A 14516-nucleotide genomic window follows, 5' to 3' on the forward strand; every position below is an offset into this window, starting at 1 on the left:
CATGTCTAAATACATCCAATGAATTAAACAACAATGATATCTAAAAGCAGAATTATATTCTGTTGTGTTACATAGTCATTAGAGTTAAATCTAACCATACACCATTAACTTATAATCCCTGTATGTTTGACCTGACACGATTTTACTTTTATTGTGAAGGCATGGTTACGACCGAAAGTGGATATAAATCTGAGTAGTTCCGTTTGTTCTCTAATGGTATTGTTTTATTTACGCGTCTAAATCATGGTGGATTTCCAAAAGGCATACAAGTAAAATATATCTAGTTTAACTTAATACATTAGCTTTTGTGTCCGCATGTACGAGGAGTGATGACAATGGTGCGTGATGGTCCAATTCAACTACACTTCCCATGGTGCACCCCTCTGTTTATTCTTGACGTAGACGCTAAGCGACAGGATTGTTGCCCATATCGCTCCTAAAACCGAAAATACGTTTACTTTAGAAAAGGTATTTTCTTACCCAGCCACACAAATTTCCGAGTTGTTACTCATACTGTTCATTACTTGTATACTTGTTGCACACAAATGAAAGGAAATGTAAGCTGTTTTGTTTGTTTGTTTTCAAATTTCGCGCTGTTTGGTGAGCTCGTGAAGAGATTAGCGGATTGACATTTTTGCTTGCCATGTTGCTCCAATTGGGGCTTCAATTCCGACATATGAAATAAAACTTGATTAAAATGGAGGTGACCGATATCGGAAACAAAGAAGAAGGGAAGCTCTGGTGTCGAAAACCAGCACCTGGGAAAGGGTAAGTTTGGATTTAAAGTCATATACATTGACAAAAACGCAAATTCTAGAATTTTCTCCAGTATATTCAATTACAACCACTTCAACTAGTTCCATTAGAGTTGTTGAAATGAGTCAACAAAGGAGGGAAATACCCAGTAACTTTTACTGTCCAAGTTAATTTATTATTATAAATAATATCAATGGTTAAAAATAAGGATAGGTCACATGGTTTACTCTAAGATATTACGTCGTGCTTTGACACAACATACCTGTTCTTTTATCTCATTTTAAGGTCAAATAAAGTACTCCAAGACAAGTCTTTACAGCACAGATGCATGTACTTTGTGTTTTAATAATGTTTTCTTTTCACACAGTGTACTGTTGACAGTGGGCCGTACTGCTCATCAGACCAAGATTCGTTTCCTCCATGCAACCTTTGACGCCACAGGAGATTCCTTCCTGGCTGGCGATCACCATGGCAACATCTATGCCTTTGACATAAGTAGAAACAGGTGAATCAGTTAGCTTCTACGTGAAGCGCTACAATATATGATACCTATACTCTATGTAAAAAGGCTTGTATATGTATTTGTGTTCAATATTATTCTTTAAAATAAGCAAACAAATTATGATTTTGTTTGTTTTTTTGCTTTGCTTGCAGATTTCGTCTTGTGCAGAGGACGGGGCAGGCCTGCACTGCTTTAGCATTCTCTCTTGGCAGGACCACAGAGTTCCTGGTGGCTCTTGTTGACAACACGGTCAAATGTTTCGACAAAGGTATGGCAGGCACATTGCACAATGAATTTTTGGAGGCTTTTGCCGTGGTATTTTGATGGTGATGTGCAGCCAAGAGCTGTTCTGTCTTTCATTACTAACCTCCATTTTATTTTTGTATTTTTGCATAGACACAAAGCAGCTGGTCAGTTGTATGCGGGGCCACGAGGGGGCCGTTTCATCCATCTCCATGCACAGCTCCGGCCGCTACGCCGTCACCACGTCCGCAGACACCGCTCAGCTCTGGGATCTGGACACCTTCCAGAGGGAGAGAAAGCTCAACGTCCAACAGTCAGTGGGCATACAGAAGGTATGCAAAGTTTCAACCACAGTTTGATCCAGAAGTATTTTATTTTTTATGGTTTTGCCTCTATTGAGTACACCATCAATTGAGATGTGTTTGAAGTGTTGACTTTCATCTGTATTTTAAGAGTTTTTACACAAGCATTAATAATAATTCGCCATTTTGGAATTACTAGCGTTTTATGTCAGACACTGTGTGTCTTGTCGTGTTTATTTACAGTTCAGATGTCTGATGTATTGTCTGGCATCTTTTATCACCAACACAGACAGACATAAACACATACAGTATGTGCATTTCAACAGCTGCCTGAATAGCTCCGATGTGCCATTGGTTCTCAGGACCCTTAGCTGACCTGCAAGGTGCCTGGTGTAAAAAAAAAAACACCAAGTCCACCCTGAAAAGTACCTGCACTAAATAGAAATTATTTACATTAAATAATTAGAGATTTTTACAACAGCGATTGAGCTGGCAAATCCCAAAGATTGGGATATAACGCATCTTTTCATCAATATTGTCAGATATTATATTTGCAGTGACATGTACATTATCTTTAAAAATCACTGCACACCTACATGGAACCTAGGAAACATCACAACTGTTTTTGTCTGCATGTTAAAGGCGCATGCACAAAATTAAAGCAACACTCGTAAGTCAATAAGTTCATGTTGTGTTAAATATGGTTTAAAATCATGAGATAATGTTGTGCATTTCTTATGAGATGAACCAAAAAGCTCCATTGTACCCTCTGCTTGGGTTGGAGTCTATTATCAGTTATACAAATTACATGATGATGTCATCAACCCCACAAATAGATTTTACCATTTTGTAATACAAATAATGGAAAATGCAACATTTTAAGCATTAATATCAATTGTGAGACTAATGGCCTCAAATTTAAGGCCGCACTCGGTACCTCAAGTCCATGAAATGACTTCCTGTTGCAGGTCTTCTTCCTCCCCCACAGCAACACCATCCTCAGCTGTTTCAATGACGACTCCATCTTTGCTTGGGAGAGTGACACACTCGTGTGTAAATACCAGCTTCCTGTGCCTGACTATGGACCCCGGATCTTTTACAAGACTTTTGCTGTGACACGGTGAGTTTGTTACGTCATAGTAACATTTTCAAGTTAGTTCAAAATAAAGTTATTTTGACTCTTGTCTTCACTGGATTGTGAATGTTTCATGTTGACAGAGATGGTAAAATCCTGGCAGCAGGGGGGCGCTCAAACCTGCTGCACCTATGGCGTCTGGACCCCAAGGAGCTGGTCAATGTGATCCAGATGCCAGCGCAGGTTCGGACTGTCAGACAGCTGGAATTCCTTCCTGACAGCTTCGATGAAGGAGCCAGTCAGGTACATACTGTGGATCACTGCTCTCCTTTCACGTTTGTTTGCGTTGTGCGATGCCCAAAGCAGATGTTGTCACAAACTCGCGTCTGGACATGATCTTCTCTTTCTGGCCTTTGACAGGCATTGGGTGTGTTGGGCCAAGACGGCATTATGCGCTTCATTAACATTCACACCTCCAAGCTGCTTTTTCACATCGGTTCCCATAGCGACGCCATCACCAGTGTGACCGTCAGCCCCACTGGTCGCCATGTGGTGGCCATCTTGGACAATGGCAGCATCAGCGTCTACAGCATTCAGAGTCTCACGCAGGACTTAAACAAGGTATCGTTCATTCGGCCATACAGGGGGTGAAGTGAGCATGCTCTGTGTGAGACTGACGCTTGTTACTTACTTTCCTCCCCAGCTTCCTCTCCCACAGTTGGTCGTCACCTCAGGGGGCGCGTCGAACCAGGAACAGTCAAACCTAAAAGCCAAGGTCCAATCAGAGACAGCACAAAGACAAACCAAGAACAAGGGACGGCCCAAACGAGTACAGATCTTAGCCCCCTCTGCTGGGTCGACGGTTGAGGATAAAGAGGTAGGAATACAGACACACAATCGGGTAAAAAAATTAGCATCCATTAAGGCATCATTGGATGACTTTAGTGGGGAAGAACAAACAGCTTTTGATGAAGTAGAACAGATATGCTGAATCAGCAGTGCCTATCTCAGGTCTAACATCACTGACCTCTGACCTCACCAAATTGACACACACTCCTACATGTTGTAGAAAAGTGTAAGCAGTTATGACAGCTAAATATAATTACAATTAATATAATTATATATAATATATTAATTATTAATTAATATAAAATGATATTAATTAATATATAATATATTAAATATTAATTAATAAAATTAATATACAATAAATTAATACTAAGTAATATAATAAAAATAAATTAAAAATTTGATTAAAAAGTAAAAAATTAAAATAAAATATTATAATTAATAAATATAATTATAATTTTGTGTGTGTTTTAACATCCCGTAAGGTGTCCAGATTTTTGCATTATAATCATTTTTTTCTTGTCATATAGAACCAACTCCCTGGTGGTCTGAACAAGAAGCGGCTGGTGGCTCTGCTTAAAACATTTGGAGAATATCCTGCAAAATACAGGTACAGCAGTTCTTTGCTGACATTAGCTTTAGCTAAAGACTCTAATTGTGTGTTTCAGTTTGTGCTTTAGTTTGTGATTCACGTGGGAGCAGAAAGTGGCATTAGCGGTTAGCACGTCTCCATTGGATCATGTTTGGTGTTTGTTCTCCCCGTTCTTGCATGGGTTTCCTCTGGGCGTTCTGACTTTGTCTCACTGTCCAAAAACATGCATGTTATGTTAATCGGGTTAACTGCGATTGACTAGCGATAAGTCGAGGGTGTACCCCGCCTCTCCCCCTGTTCTATGCCTAACTGTTTCTATGCGAACCTTCCAGGATGTTTGTGTGGCGATCCTTGTTATACTTGCCTGAGAACTACGCAGCATACAGCAGCCTGACCGATAAAGGCCCGCACTCAGCCTACCTCGCCCTCCATGAGAAGTATCCCATCAAAAGCCAGAAGCTCCAGAGGGGGCTGCAAAGGTACGCACCCCTCTGCTCGACATGCCCTCAATTCAAACATTTATAAGCTTCCTGATGCAACATTTATCATCCTGTCCTCTTCCATCCACTAACAGGGTTTTGTCTGCATCGGCTCACTGGGCCGCCATCTTTGGAGAGGTGGAGTACCTTCCACTGATAACCTTCCCGTTTGTGAAGCTCTTCCAGAACAATCCCATGGTCTGCTTTGAGGTGGTGGCCACAGTCTTAGGTACATTCCCACTGTCAGAAGAATGTTTCATCACAGGCTAGTTGTCGATTAAGCTGTATGGTGTCACAGTGAACTGGTGCCAAAACTGGTTCGATTTCTTCCCCAACCCTCCTCTGAACATCCTGAGCATGGCGGAGAACATCCTGGCTCACCACGACAAGGAGCTGCTGCAGCACCTGGTGGATTGTGGCATCACCTCACAGGTAATGTAGCACGAAGACCCATCACCGCTAGAATGACAAGGTGGCGTTCACCTTTCCGTGCGCAGCTCTACTTGTGGCCCCTCTTGGAGACGTTATTCTCCGAGGTTTTGACTCGCGACGAGTGGCTCAGACTCTTTGACAACGTCTTTTCCAACCATCCGTCCTTCTTGCTGATGGCGTGCGTGGCCTATCTGACGTGCTGCCGGGAGCCGCTCTTGCTGTGCTGCCAGACGCAGGACTTTGAGGTGACCACGCCCCCTCCTCTTTCTCACGCTCTCCTCCTGGAATGAAATCAATGAAAGAAAATGTCCCTTTCCCATACGTCAGTATTTCTTTCACCATCGGAACAACTTGAACATGGAAGACATGATTAAGGAAGCTTATTGGTTGATGAGCAACACGCCGGATGACATTCATCCCAGGATGATGCTCTCCGACTTCACGCCTCTGACCAAAGGCCAGTACCCCTTGTTCAACAAATACCCAGAGTTCATAGTGGAGTATAACAAACGTGAGAAGGAGAAGATTCGCCAGGAGGAGATGGAGTACCTCCAGGAGAGGTGACTTTGCAAATTATGTGTGAACCGTTTTTTAAACGACGTGTAAAATATGAGCGTGTGTCGTCTCATCTCAACAGGCAAGCGGTGTCAACGCTGCATGCAGATTTAATGGAACGCCAAGCGGAAGACGACGCCTACTTTGCACAACAGGTCGGACTTTTGAGCGACATCGTGCAACAACCCTATCTTTCCTTTGTAACGCCTTCGCTTGGACGCCAACACAGGAGCTCCTGCAGAAGGCTGAAGAGCAGCGCAGAAACATCCTGACTCAAGAGGAGGCCAGGCTAACTCAGCAGAGGAAGAAGTAGGCGCCCCCAACATACGGTAAATGTTTAGGAAACGGGATTTAATGGCGACGGTCCTCTTGCAGGCTGGCAGCCATGAAGAGAGAGCTAAAGATGAAGGAGTTGCAGCTGCTGGATGCAAATAAAAAACGGCTCCACAAACACCAGCAGGACCAGCACGTCTCACAGATACAAACACTGGACCAGGAGATCAGGAGAAAGGTGAGGAAGATCTCGCCACTACATCAGTAAAGGGGAAAATCCGACATGATGGCTAGTACACGGACAGTGTGTTGGTTGGGTATCTTCTGGAAGGGATTGAAAGCGGTAATAAATGTTAGCTTGGTAGTATCGACTATAAATTTGGAATAGCTGCTGCATTGAGAAAGCAAAGCGCAGTTTTTGACCTTCAAAGCGTAAAAAAACAAAAACATCTTCTGGTCATTTTGTGTGTCACTTCCAGCTAAAAGGTAAAAGTGAGGCCAACATTTGAGCAACGCCTGACTATTTTGGGGTTCAACTGACTAGTCGTATTCTCAGTGTGTTATTGTGTAACTTGGATAATTAGCCATGACGCATACACATACGATCTTTGTGTTGTGTAAGACAAAAAGTGAGCTAAAAACATTCATTCATTCATTCATATTCTACCGCTTATCCTCACGAGGGTCGCAGGCGTTGCTGGAGCCTATCCCAGCTGTCTTCAGGCGAGAGGCGGGTACACCCTGGACTGGTGGCCAGCCAATCACAGGAGCTAAAAACATGCAAAAGCAAAACAAATACAGTGGTGCCTTGGTTAGCGTCATTAATACGTTCCAGGAGGTCAGACCCAAACCAAAACAGACTCTAACCAAGGCAAGTTTTCACATAGAAAATAAGGTCAATCCAATTAATCTGTTCCAGACACACAAAAATGTTAACACAAAGCACATATTATGGACAATAATTAAAGGGACAGGACAGGATATTATGCATGGAGGGCAATCCCTTTTTTTTTTTAAAAACTTGTTACGGGGTCTGTTCAAGGTTTTTGAACCTGCAGTTGCAGCTGTACTTTCAAACTCAGCATGCATGACAATGCTGTGTATGCCTTTTTGGTTTTATTTTGATTTGATTTTAGTTTCCAAAAGCGACTCTCTTGCTACCTCTTCTTATTCTCTGGCAAAACAGGTGCGTATGAGGTGTGTTAGAAAGCAGGATGTCAGTGACAGTCCCAAACCGATTTTGTAGCGTTCATGACAAGCGTGTCGATGCAGGGCAAAGGGTTTGATGCAGTTTGGTATCGCATGTTGTTGCAATACGAAGGCGTGAAGGTACCTGAAGTACCATGAAGTACCTAATGGAGGTCCGTCGCTGATGCTCCACGTAGATGGAGCTGCGTGAGCAGGAAACGGCAGAGGCACTCCAGGATCTGGAAATGCAGCAGATGGAGCTGGAGATACAACGCAGGCAGCTCCAGCAGGTGAGACCTTCGTTCTGTTTCACTCCATTCGTCTTTTTCTTCCCTTGTTCGGGCCTTCAACATGGAAGCTGTTTTTATCAGCCAAGCACTCATAATAGTCGGCACAGGCTGACTTTCCATGTTGTTATGTTCCTTCTGTTAGCAACTGTGCAAGGAGCAGCTCCACGTAGAACGCCAGGTCGTAGAAAAGGAGCAGCTGTTGATGAAGAGTGATAAAAAGGAGGAGCAGCTGCCGGGTGCGGACGCAAAGAAGAAGGTGAGATAAGAAAAATAATAAGCCGCGAGCGAAAGGCCAGACTGTGGCGTATGCTAGCAATGTCATCATATTTATTAACAAGAAACACCTCACAGATATGACGGATATGACAGATATGCTCAATCAGCCTGTCTCAGGTCCAACATCAATGACCTCTGACCTCGCCAATGTTCTTCTTGATGAATGACACAGACTCCTACATCTTGGAGTAAAGCAGTTATGACAGCTAAATATAATTAAAATTAATATATCCATCCATATGGATATGGATGGCTATGTTAATTATATTAATTTTAAATTAATTATCTTAATTAAATTTATATTAATTTATAATTAATATATTAATTAATATAATAATATAATTAAATAATATAATTTAAAGTAATTAATTATTATTATAATTAATAAATATTATTAAATAATATAATTAAAATGTATTAATTATTATAATTATTAAATATAATTAAATAATATAGTTAAAAGTAATCAATTATTATAATTAATAAATATAATTAAATAATATAATTAAAATTTATCAATTATTATAGTCAATAAATATAATTAAATAATATAATTAAAATGTATCAATTATTATTATAATTAATAAATATAATTAAATATAATTAAAATGTATCAATTATTATTAAAATCAAGAAATACAATTAAATAATATAATAAAAAATTATAAATTATTATTATAATTAAGAAATATAATTAAATAATATAATAAAAATGTATCAATTATTATTATAATAAATAAGTATAATTATAATTTTCGGGGGGCTGCACGGCACAGGCAGACATTCCAAGTTGGCCTGAGCTTTCCCGCTGGCGTCACCTAACTTTGTACCCGTACGCCCCCACAGGCTGAGGCGAGCCAGCCGGGCTCCGACTCCAACTGGCAGCGAGACGCCACCAAGGCCCCGCCGCCGCCGCCGCACGTCGACTGGCTGGAGAGGAGGAGAGAGAGGTTGGCCGCGTTCGACAGGAGAACCCTGGCGGAAGGCGACCGTCTCACCGACGCCTGGAGAGACACGGCCGGAAGGGAGGTGAGGGAAAACGTGCGGGGGGAAAAACTCCAATTGGAACATTTCCTCCAAAACATGTGACCTCTGTGTGGATTTCAGTGGGATGAAGTCGTGAATGACCGAGCACGAATAATGGAGTGGCAGCAGTCCCGGCCTGCAACAGACACAAGTATTAGCACACAACACACACACAAACACACAAACACACACATGAAAGAGTTTGTGGTGTCATCTTCATCAATGTTCTATTTGTGCGTCTGATGACCAGAAACGAAACGCCTTAAAAAGATGAAAAGGGTTTGAACAACTGCTGTCTTTGTATGCAGTTTTACAATATGAAAGATTGTTTCTGTCCTCCAATAAACCCACACCGGGTCTATGACTCATCTATGCTTGGTTCAAACGCTCACCTTCTTCATTGTGCGTCCAGTTGGAGGACTTACTCACAGTCCCAAACCAGCCAGCAGCGGCGCCACGCCCAAACAGGCCGGACGCAACATGGTGTGTCTGAACGCTAGGTCCCCTGCGGCAAGCACCTCCACCAACTGTGAGTCAACACCGCGTGGAACATCATGGATAAAATGGCGAGTACGTTACATCGTGTCCTCGTCTCCCGTTTTCAGTCTCGCTGGACCGAGGACGCGCACATTTGGACAGCAAAGAGAGACAACTGATAAAGGATATCAGAGATCTGAGACAGAGGCTGCTGACCAGAGCCAAGGAGGGCAGCGTTGGCCCGTACCAGTCAACCCTAACGCCGCGCGCCACCACCCGGTGACCAGAAGCTTTTCCTCCTCCTACATGTCCACGTTTATTACTCTCTTTTACAGAATGAATGTCTTGCGTTGGTTGAATACCTTCACTTGTGAATATTTTATCTTTTGATTCTATTGACTTCTTTTCTAAGCTGTTTTACATAAATGTTTTTATTAAATGACTCCACTCTCAACTGTCATTGTTGGCATGTATTACTTTGAATTGCGTTACACGTACAATGCTTGTAGCCACATAGAGATTATTATATACAGTGTGGTACCTGTTTTACTTTTTTTTTCTCCAAAAGGTTTGATGAAAACCGGCAAACGCAATAACGTCACATGAGATACAAGCTACTTGAAAGACTGATTTTTTTTTTCTGAATGAGTTAATAAGTATCACTGAGTATCATTCAGACACTTATAATTATATTGCACTAAAACAGTTGGATTCTGGTTAAAATATGCTGCAAAACATCCACACATTTTCCATATATTTGGAGTAAGCTGGAGCCTATCCCAGCTGAAGGCGGCAAAACAAACTATTGAATGTTTCTTTAGTTTCACCCTATCAACATACGAAGACATTATCATCAATAACGTATGGTGAGGTACCCAGTTGGACATCATATATATCCAATCCATCAGTTCCAGGCGCCAATATACATAAAATAAATAAAGTACATAAGACAAAAATACATTTTATACAAAAGAGAACAGTTTTATATGCAGAAAAATGTGAAATCATTTTAAATGATGAATGATTAGAACTTGATGCAGACTTCCCATAGATCCTAGCGAGATCAAATTCATTAAGATTTCTTACCTTTTTAATAAAATGTCTGCCACTTGCAACTTTCTTGTATTATTTAGAAGTTGCACTCAATTAAAAAAAAAGTGCAGTGAGTCGGCAATGTATGGGGTGCGCTTTGTTTAGCTACTCCATTTGGTGGAACAAAAATATCGACTTTACTGCAATACTGTGCAAATACCCAGGAGAAAATCTGCATCATTCTAAAGATGTCCTGAAAAAAAAGACATCCTTGATTGACAGAGCAACTGAAACTCATTGGAATGAAACGTGAATCATCCAAAAAATTGAGTACTTTTTTTTTTATTAGAAGTTTCAACATAACAAAAAATAGTAACTTTCATTGAACCTAACCCCGAGGCATAGATAACATTTTTTATGTAGAAAAAACTATTTACAAATATATCTTGTGACGGGAATCATGTGACACATTCGGGCCCACACTTCAGGGAACATCGTATGAAGTTAAAATGAATGTCACTCCTGGCAACAACTGGAACAAAATCTCGCTTGAGACCAGTACAATGTTTTTGTAGTGGTCCGCCATGGGGGGGGGGCATCACAACGTGGTGTCGCTCCGTACGCCTCCTCGTCCATCGGCCTCCAGAATTCCCGTCAGTAAGATTTTATTCCACCAGCGTTCACCAAAGCTCTGCAGGCACACAGTGGACAGACTCTCACCGTCTTGGTAGTCCTCCTTCATCTTGTCTGGGATCAGGTCCTCTGACATCACCTGGCAAGTAAAAACAAAACATTACCGACTTCATTTTGACCGTGAGAAAACACGTCATGGAAACATTTTTGTTTTTGGAAAAGTTTATGCTAGGTGTAATAATTCATTTCTATGTTGTCATATGAAATCAATGCTCTAATAATAATGGGTGTGTCCCATTACATCCTGTAATGATGCATCCTGTTTTATCTCTTTGTATATCTTTAGAAACGAGAAAGACGTGTTCATGTCCCACATAAGGATTGTGGAAGATGGGAGAAATTCCCTCAAAAGTGTCGTTTTCCTTGAGGATAATGGAGTGATGGCGGCCATGTAAACGGCCTCTAACGTTAAGACACATCCGCCCTCACCTCAGTGAGAGTTTGCAGCGTGATTTCGTTGGCGTTCAGACGCTTCAAGGCGTCTTCCAACGATTGGAGGACATTTTTATTGCGCTCCCGCGCAAAAGACGACTGCTGCTGCTGCAGGATTTTCAGCAGGAGCCTGAAAAGAAAAAAAAAAAACGGTATCTCCGGTATCGGAATGGTATCGGCAGATATCCTAATTCAGCTATTCGGATCAGAAGTGGAGATACGTGGATCAGTATGAGCATCACCTGGTCCTGATGAAAGACGTGCAGGCCTTCAGCCACAGTTTGCTTTCCGAGAGATCCAAGCCGTTTTCATCTTCTCTTTCCTTCTTCTCTGCTCAAATTAAACCAAAATTAAGAAATTAAAAGCATAATCCGATTAAGTTTGGCGTAAAGAGGACGCTACCCGAAGTTGCGGTGTGCTCCAGCAGCTCCAGACACATCTTTCCCAGGTTGAACCAGTTCCAGGGGTTGTAGGGCACCAAGCTGCACAGTTCCTCCAGAGATATCATCCTCGGGCCGATGGCTCCAAGATGTCGGTAGATGCTGACCTTAAGAGCGAGATAGATCTCAAGTCTCCATTTATGCCGCACGTGAAGCCCGTCAGTGGGTTACCTTGAGTAGCAGCAGGCTGGTCAGGTGACACGTATTTGAAGCTTCTTTGCTCTGGACAAAGACACAGGCTCATGACAGGAAGAGGAAGCGGCGTGCGGTCATGTCGACGTACCAGGATGTCAACCAAGTCCATCGCTCTGCCGCGGTCACCCAGCTTGGCGCAACATCGAGCCATTCCCTCCAATATGTCTCGCTTTATTGACGTATTGTTGTCCGCGATCCATTCCAGGCAACTACTGTACGCATCCAGGGCTGTCTGGTACAAATATAATATTTGAGATTAAAAAATTGAGGAAAGATGATCATTAAATAATGAATGAGTTTTTAATGAAATAAAAAAATATTAAATTAAATTAATATATACTATACTGAAGTAAAATGTTTGCAAATGGTGGCTAATGCTAACCAAACAGAAGTATGTTAAATACACCTACATCCGGGTACTTCATAACGGGTGGTATGTAAACAAGTAGCTGCCGTACTATACGGTATAAACAGGCCCTCTATTATTATTTTTAATAACCCTGTGGCCAGAACTATTAATCATTTATATAGTATACTAATCATTTATTTAGTAGACTAGTAAAATAAACGAATAATAGACAGGCAGTATGAAGACTTGCACATGCGCATTGCATCGTATTACCTGGTAATTGCCTTGCCTCAGAGCCAAGTCACCTCGAAATTTAAAAACTTTCTGCTTCTCCAAAGAATCTTCTGTGTCGAGAACAGCACTCTCACAGAACCACTGTAAGCAGACAACAGATGAGAACGCTATACCACTTCGTGAAAACAGCCCATATTTAGTTTTAATTCTAGTTCCAAGCAGCGGAAGAACACACTCGCTTCCAGCGCTCACCTCCGGCTCGCAGCGTTTAGCGTTATAAGAAGATATAAACATGGAGCCTCGGTCTTTCGCTTCCGAAAACACAGAGTCGTCAAAGTTGCTTCCGAATATCTCCATGAAGAATTAAGTCAGTGCGTCTGCTTGGCTTTAATTTGACTGCTAGCTAAAATGTGTTTAAGTGCTAAGCACGAGCCACCCGCATTGATACCGCGTTTCAAATAAGTCCGCAGAAACACAGTCATTGACTTCCGTTCCGGGCAGAAACAACTAAACCTTAGTCAAATTGATATGCTTTAAACAGACAAATCGAAAAACACGCAGGATATAAACTAAATGTATTTTCATACAGAATGTATACATAACATTTGTCCAAACTGAAGCATGAAAGCATCACATTTTTTTCCACATTGATTTCTATTAATATACATGTATGAGTTCAAAAGTTACTCCCTTATCCAAAAGCATGCCTTAAGCGTATAGGATGAACTTTTTTTTTAAACATGCTTATAATTATCTCAAACAAGTCAATATTGCAAAATTACAAATTGCTTTGCACTAAGGCCTGTGCTTAATTCCCCTTTAAAAAGGAAGGTGAATAGTCAATCCCAATTTCATTGGAATGATCACATGGACTGCAGAGAATCAAAACAAGTCAAAAAGAGATTTAGATCTCACTCAGGCATGCCAATTCAGACCACAAACTAAACATTTATTGCCATTTTGAAGTAACTGCTGTAATTTAATTGAATAAGAGTAGAAACGCCAACTGCAGAAGGAAACATCAGATCATGTGATTGTATTGAAGCAATTAAGTGTTGCATTGAGAAAAAAAATAACCTCAATGGTGGGTGAGAAAAAAGACTGCAATAGTGACATTGTGTATTTTGTCAAAAGAAACATTCATAGACCACAGGTGCAAAGAAAAGGATGAGTGAACGGTTTAGATGACACAAGGTATGCATGTAATAACAGCAGGTAAACTAGTCAAGATACTAACGCTACTGCAAGATTAGGTTGGCTATATGATACATGATGATATACATACAACCACAAGTCATTGAGAGGACATAGCACTTTATCACACCCATGGAAACAAGTCAAACAAAGGATACATGTTCCAAACACTCATCACGTACCTGTGTACTTTTGTAACAGTAGGTTTTTTTTTCCCCATCTCGGATCTACCAGACATAGCCCACCTTTTTCCAAGCGGACATACAACAGTGAAATACTTCGGGGGTTTAGGCCTCGCTATACTCTGTGGACTAAAATAAGCAGAATGTGCAGCAGAAAAAAAAATTGTAATAGTAATGACAACGATTGAAGTAATAAACTGTTCTAAGTAAATGACGAGGCTGCTTGTGCAGGTGATAATTTTGGGAAAAACCAAAACAATTCATGGCCGCAATCAAAATGGTGCCGACTGCTGACTTTAACTTGTAAAAGTTACACCACTTTATTGAGCCGCCGTTCCAAGTATCCCGAGCCAGCCACAAATTGTATGTACATAATGAGAAGTTGTTCGACATACTTATTGCATGCAGTATTAGACAAAAACGGTATAAACGGTAGGTATAACATGTATG

At 41.2% G+C, this 14516-nt stretch overlaps 2 protein-coding genes across 2 annotated transcripts; one reads left to right on the forward strand and one right to left on the reverse strand.

Moving 5' to 3' along the window:
• The first annotated feature begins 340 nt into the window (after positions 1–340).
• tbc1d31 (TBC1 domain family, member 31) lies at positions 341–9775 on the forward strand. The gene is made up of 23 exons (XM_058054160.2): positions 341–768; positions 1124–1261; positions 1411–1526; positions 1655–1833; positions 2772–2923; positions 3022–3181; positions 3299–3499; positions 3582–3755; positions 4258–4337; positions 4652–4798; positions 4894–5027; positions 5097–5230; positions 5296–5475; positions 5558–5790; positions 5868–5940; positions 6015–6094; positions 6161–6296; positions 7444–7536; positions 7679–7792; positions 8659–8841; positions 8920–8989; positions 9251–9367; positions 9444–9775. The coding sequence occupies exons 1-23, from the start codon at positions 698–700 to the stop codon at positions 9596–9598; spliced, it is 3120 nt and encodes a 1039-aa protein (XP_057910143.2). The 5' UTR covers positions 341–697; the 3' UTR covers positions 9599–9775.
• A 906-nt stretch (positions 9776–10681) lies between these two features.
• lg5h8orf76 (linkage group 5 C8orf76 homolog) lies at positions 10682–13162 on the reverse strand. Its single transcript, XM_058054164.2, has 8 exons — positions 12943–13162; positions 12730–12831; positions 12196–12339; positions 12084–12134; positions 11875–12019; positions 11715–11802; positions 11470–11602; positions 10682–11119 (listed from the first exon to the last, which is right to left on the reverse strand). The coding sequence occupies exons 1-8, from the start codon at positions 13045–13047 to the stop codon at positions 10946–10948; spliced, it is 942 nt and encodes a 313-aa protein (XP_057910147.2). The 5' UTR covers positions 13048–13162; the 3' UTR covers positions 10682–10945.
• Between the last annotated feature and the right edge of the window lie 1354 nt (positions 13163–14516).

This window comes from Doryrhamphus excisus, linkage group LG5 (assembly GCF_037039965.1).
Source record: "Doryrhamphus excisus strain RoL-2023G ecotype Guam linkage group LG5, RoL_Dexc_Guam_v1.1, whole genome shotgun sequence".
Classification (NCBI taxonomy): domain Eukaryota; kingdom Metazoa; phylum Chordata; class Actinopteri; order Syngnathiformes; family Syngnathidae; genus Doryrhamphus; species Doryrhamphus excisus.

Excerpts from the sequence above, each read along its gene's own strand:
- lg5h8orf76 (XM_058054164.2), bottom strand. The coding sequence starts at position 13,047 with ATGGAGATATTCGGAAGCAACTTTGACGACTCTGTGTTTTCGGAAGCG. Across the intron at positions 12,340-12,729 it reads TGAGGCAAGGCAATTACCAG|ACAGCCCTGGATGCGTACAG; the intron begins GTAATACGATGC and ends TATTTGTACCAG. Across the intron at positions 12,020-12,083 it reads CCAGCCTGCTGCTACTCAAG|GTCAGCATCTACCGACATCT; the intron begins GTAACCCACTGA and ends CTCGCTCTTAAG.
- tbc1d31 (XM_058054160.2), top strand. The coding sequence starts at position 698 with ATGGAGGTGACCGATATCGGAAACAAAGAAGAAGGGAAGCTCTGGTGT. Across the intron at positions 4,338-4,651 it reads GAATATCCTGCAAAATACAG|GATGTTTGTGTGGCGATCCT; the intron begins GTACAGCAGTTC and ends CGAACCTTCCAG. Across the intron at positions 8,990-9,250 it reads CCGGCCTGCAACAGACACAA|TTGGAGGACTTACTCACAGT; the intron begins GTATTAGCACAC and ends TTGTGCGTCCAG.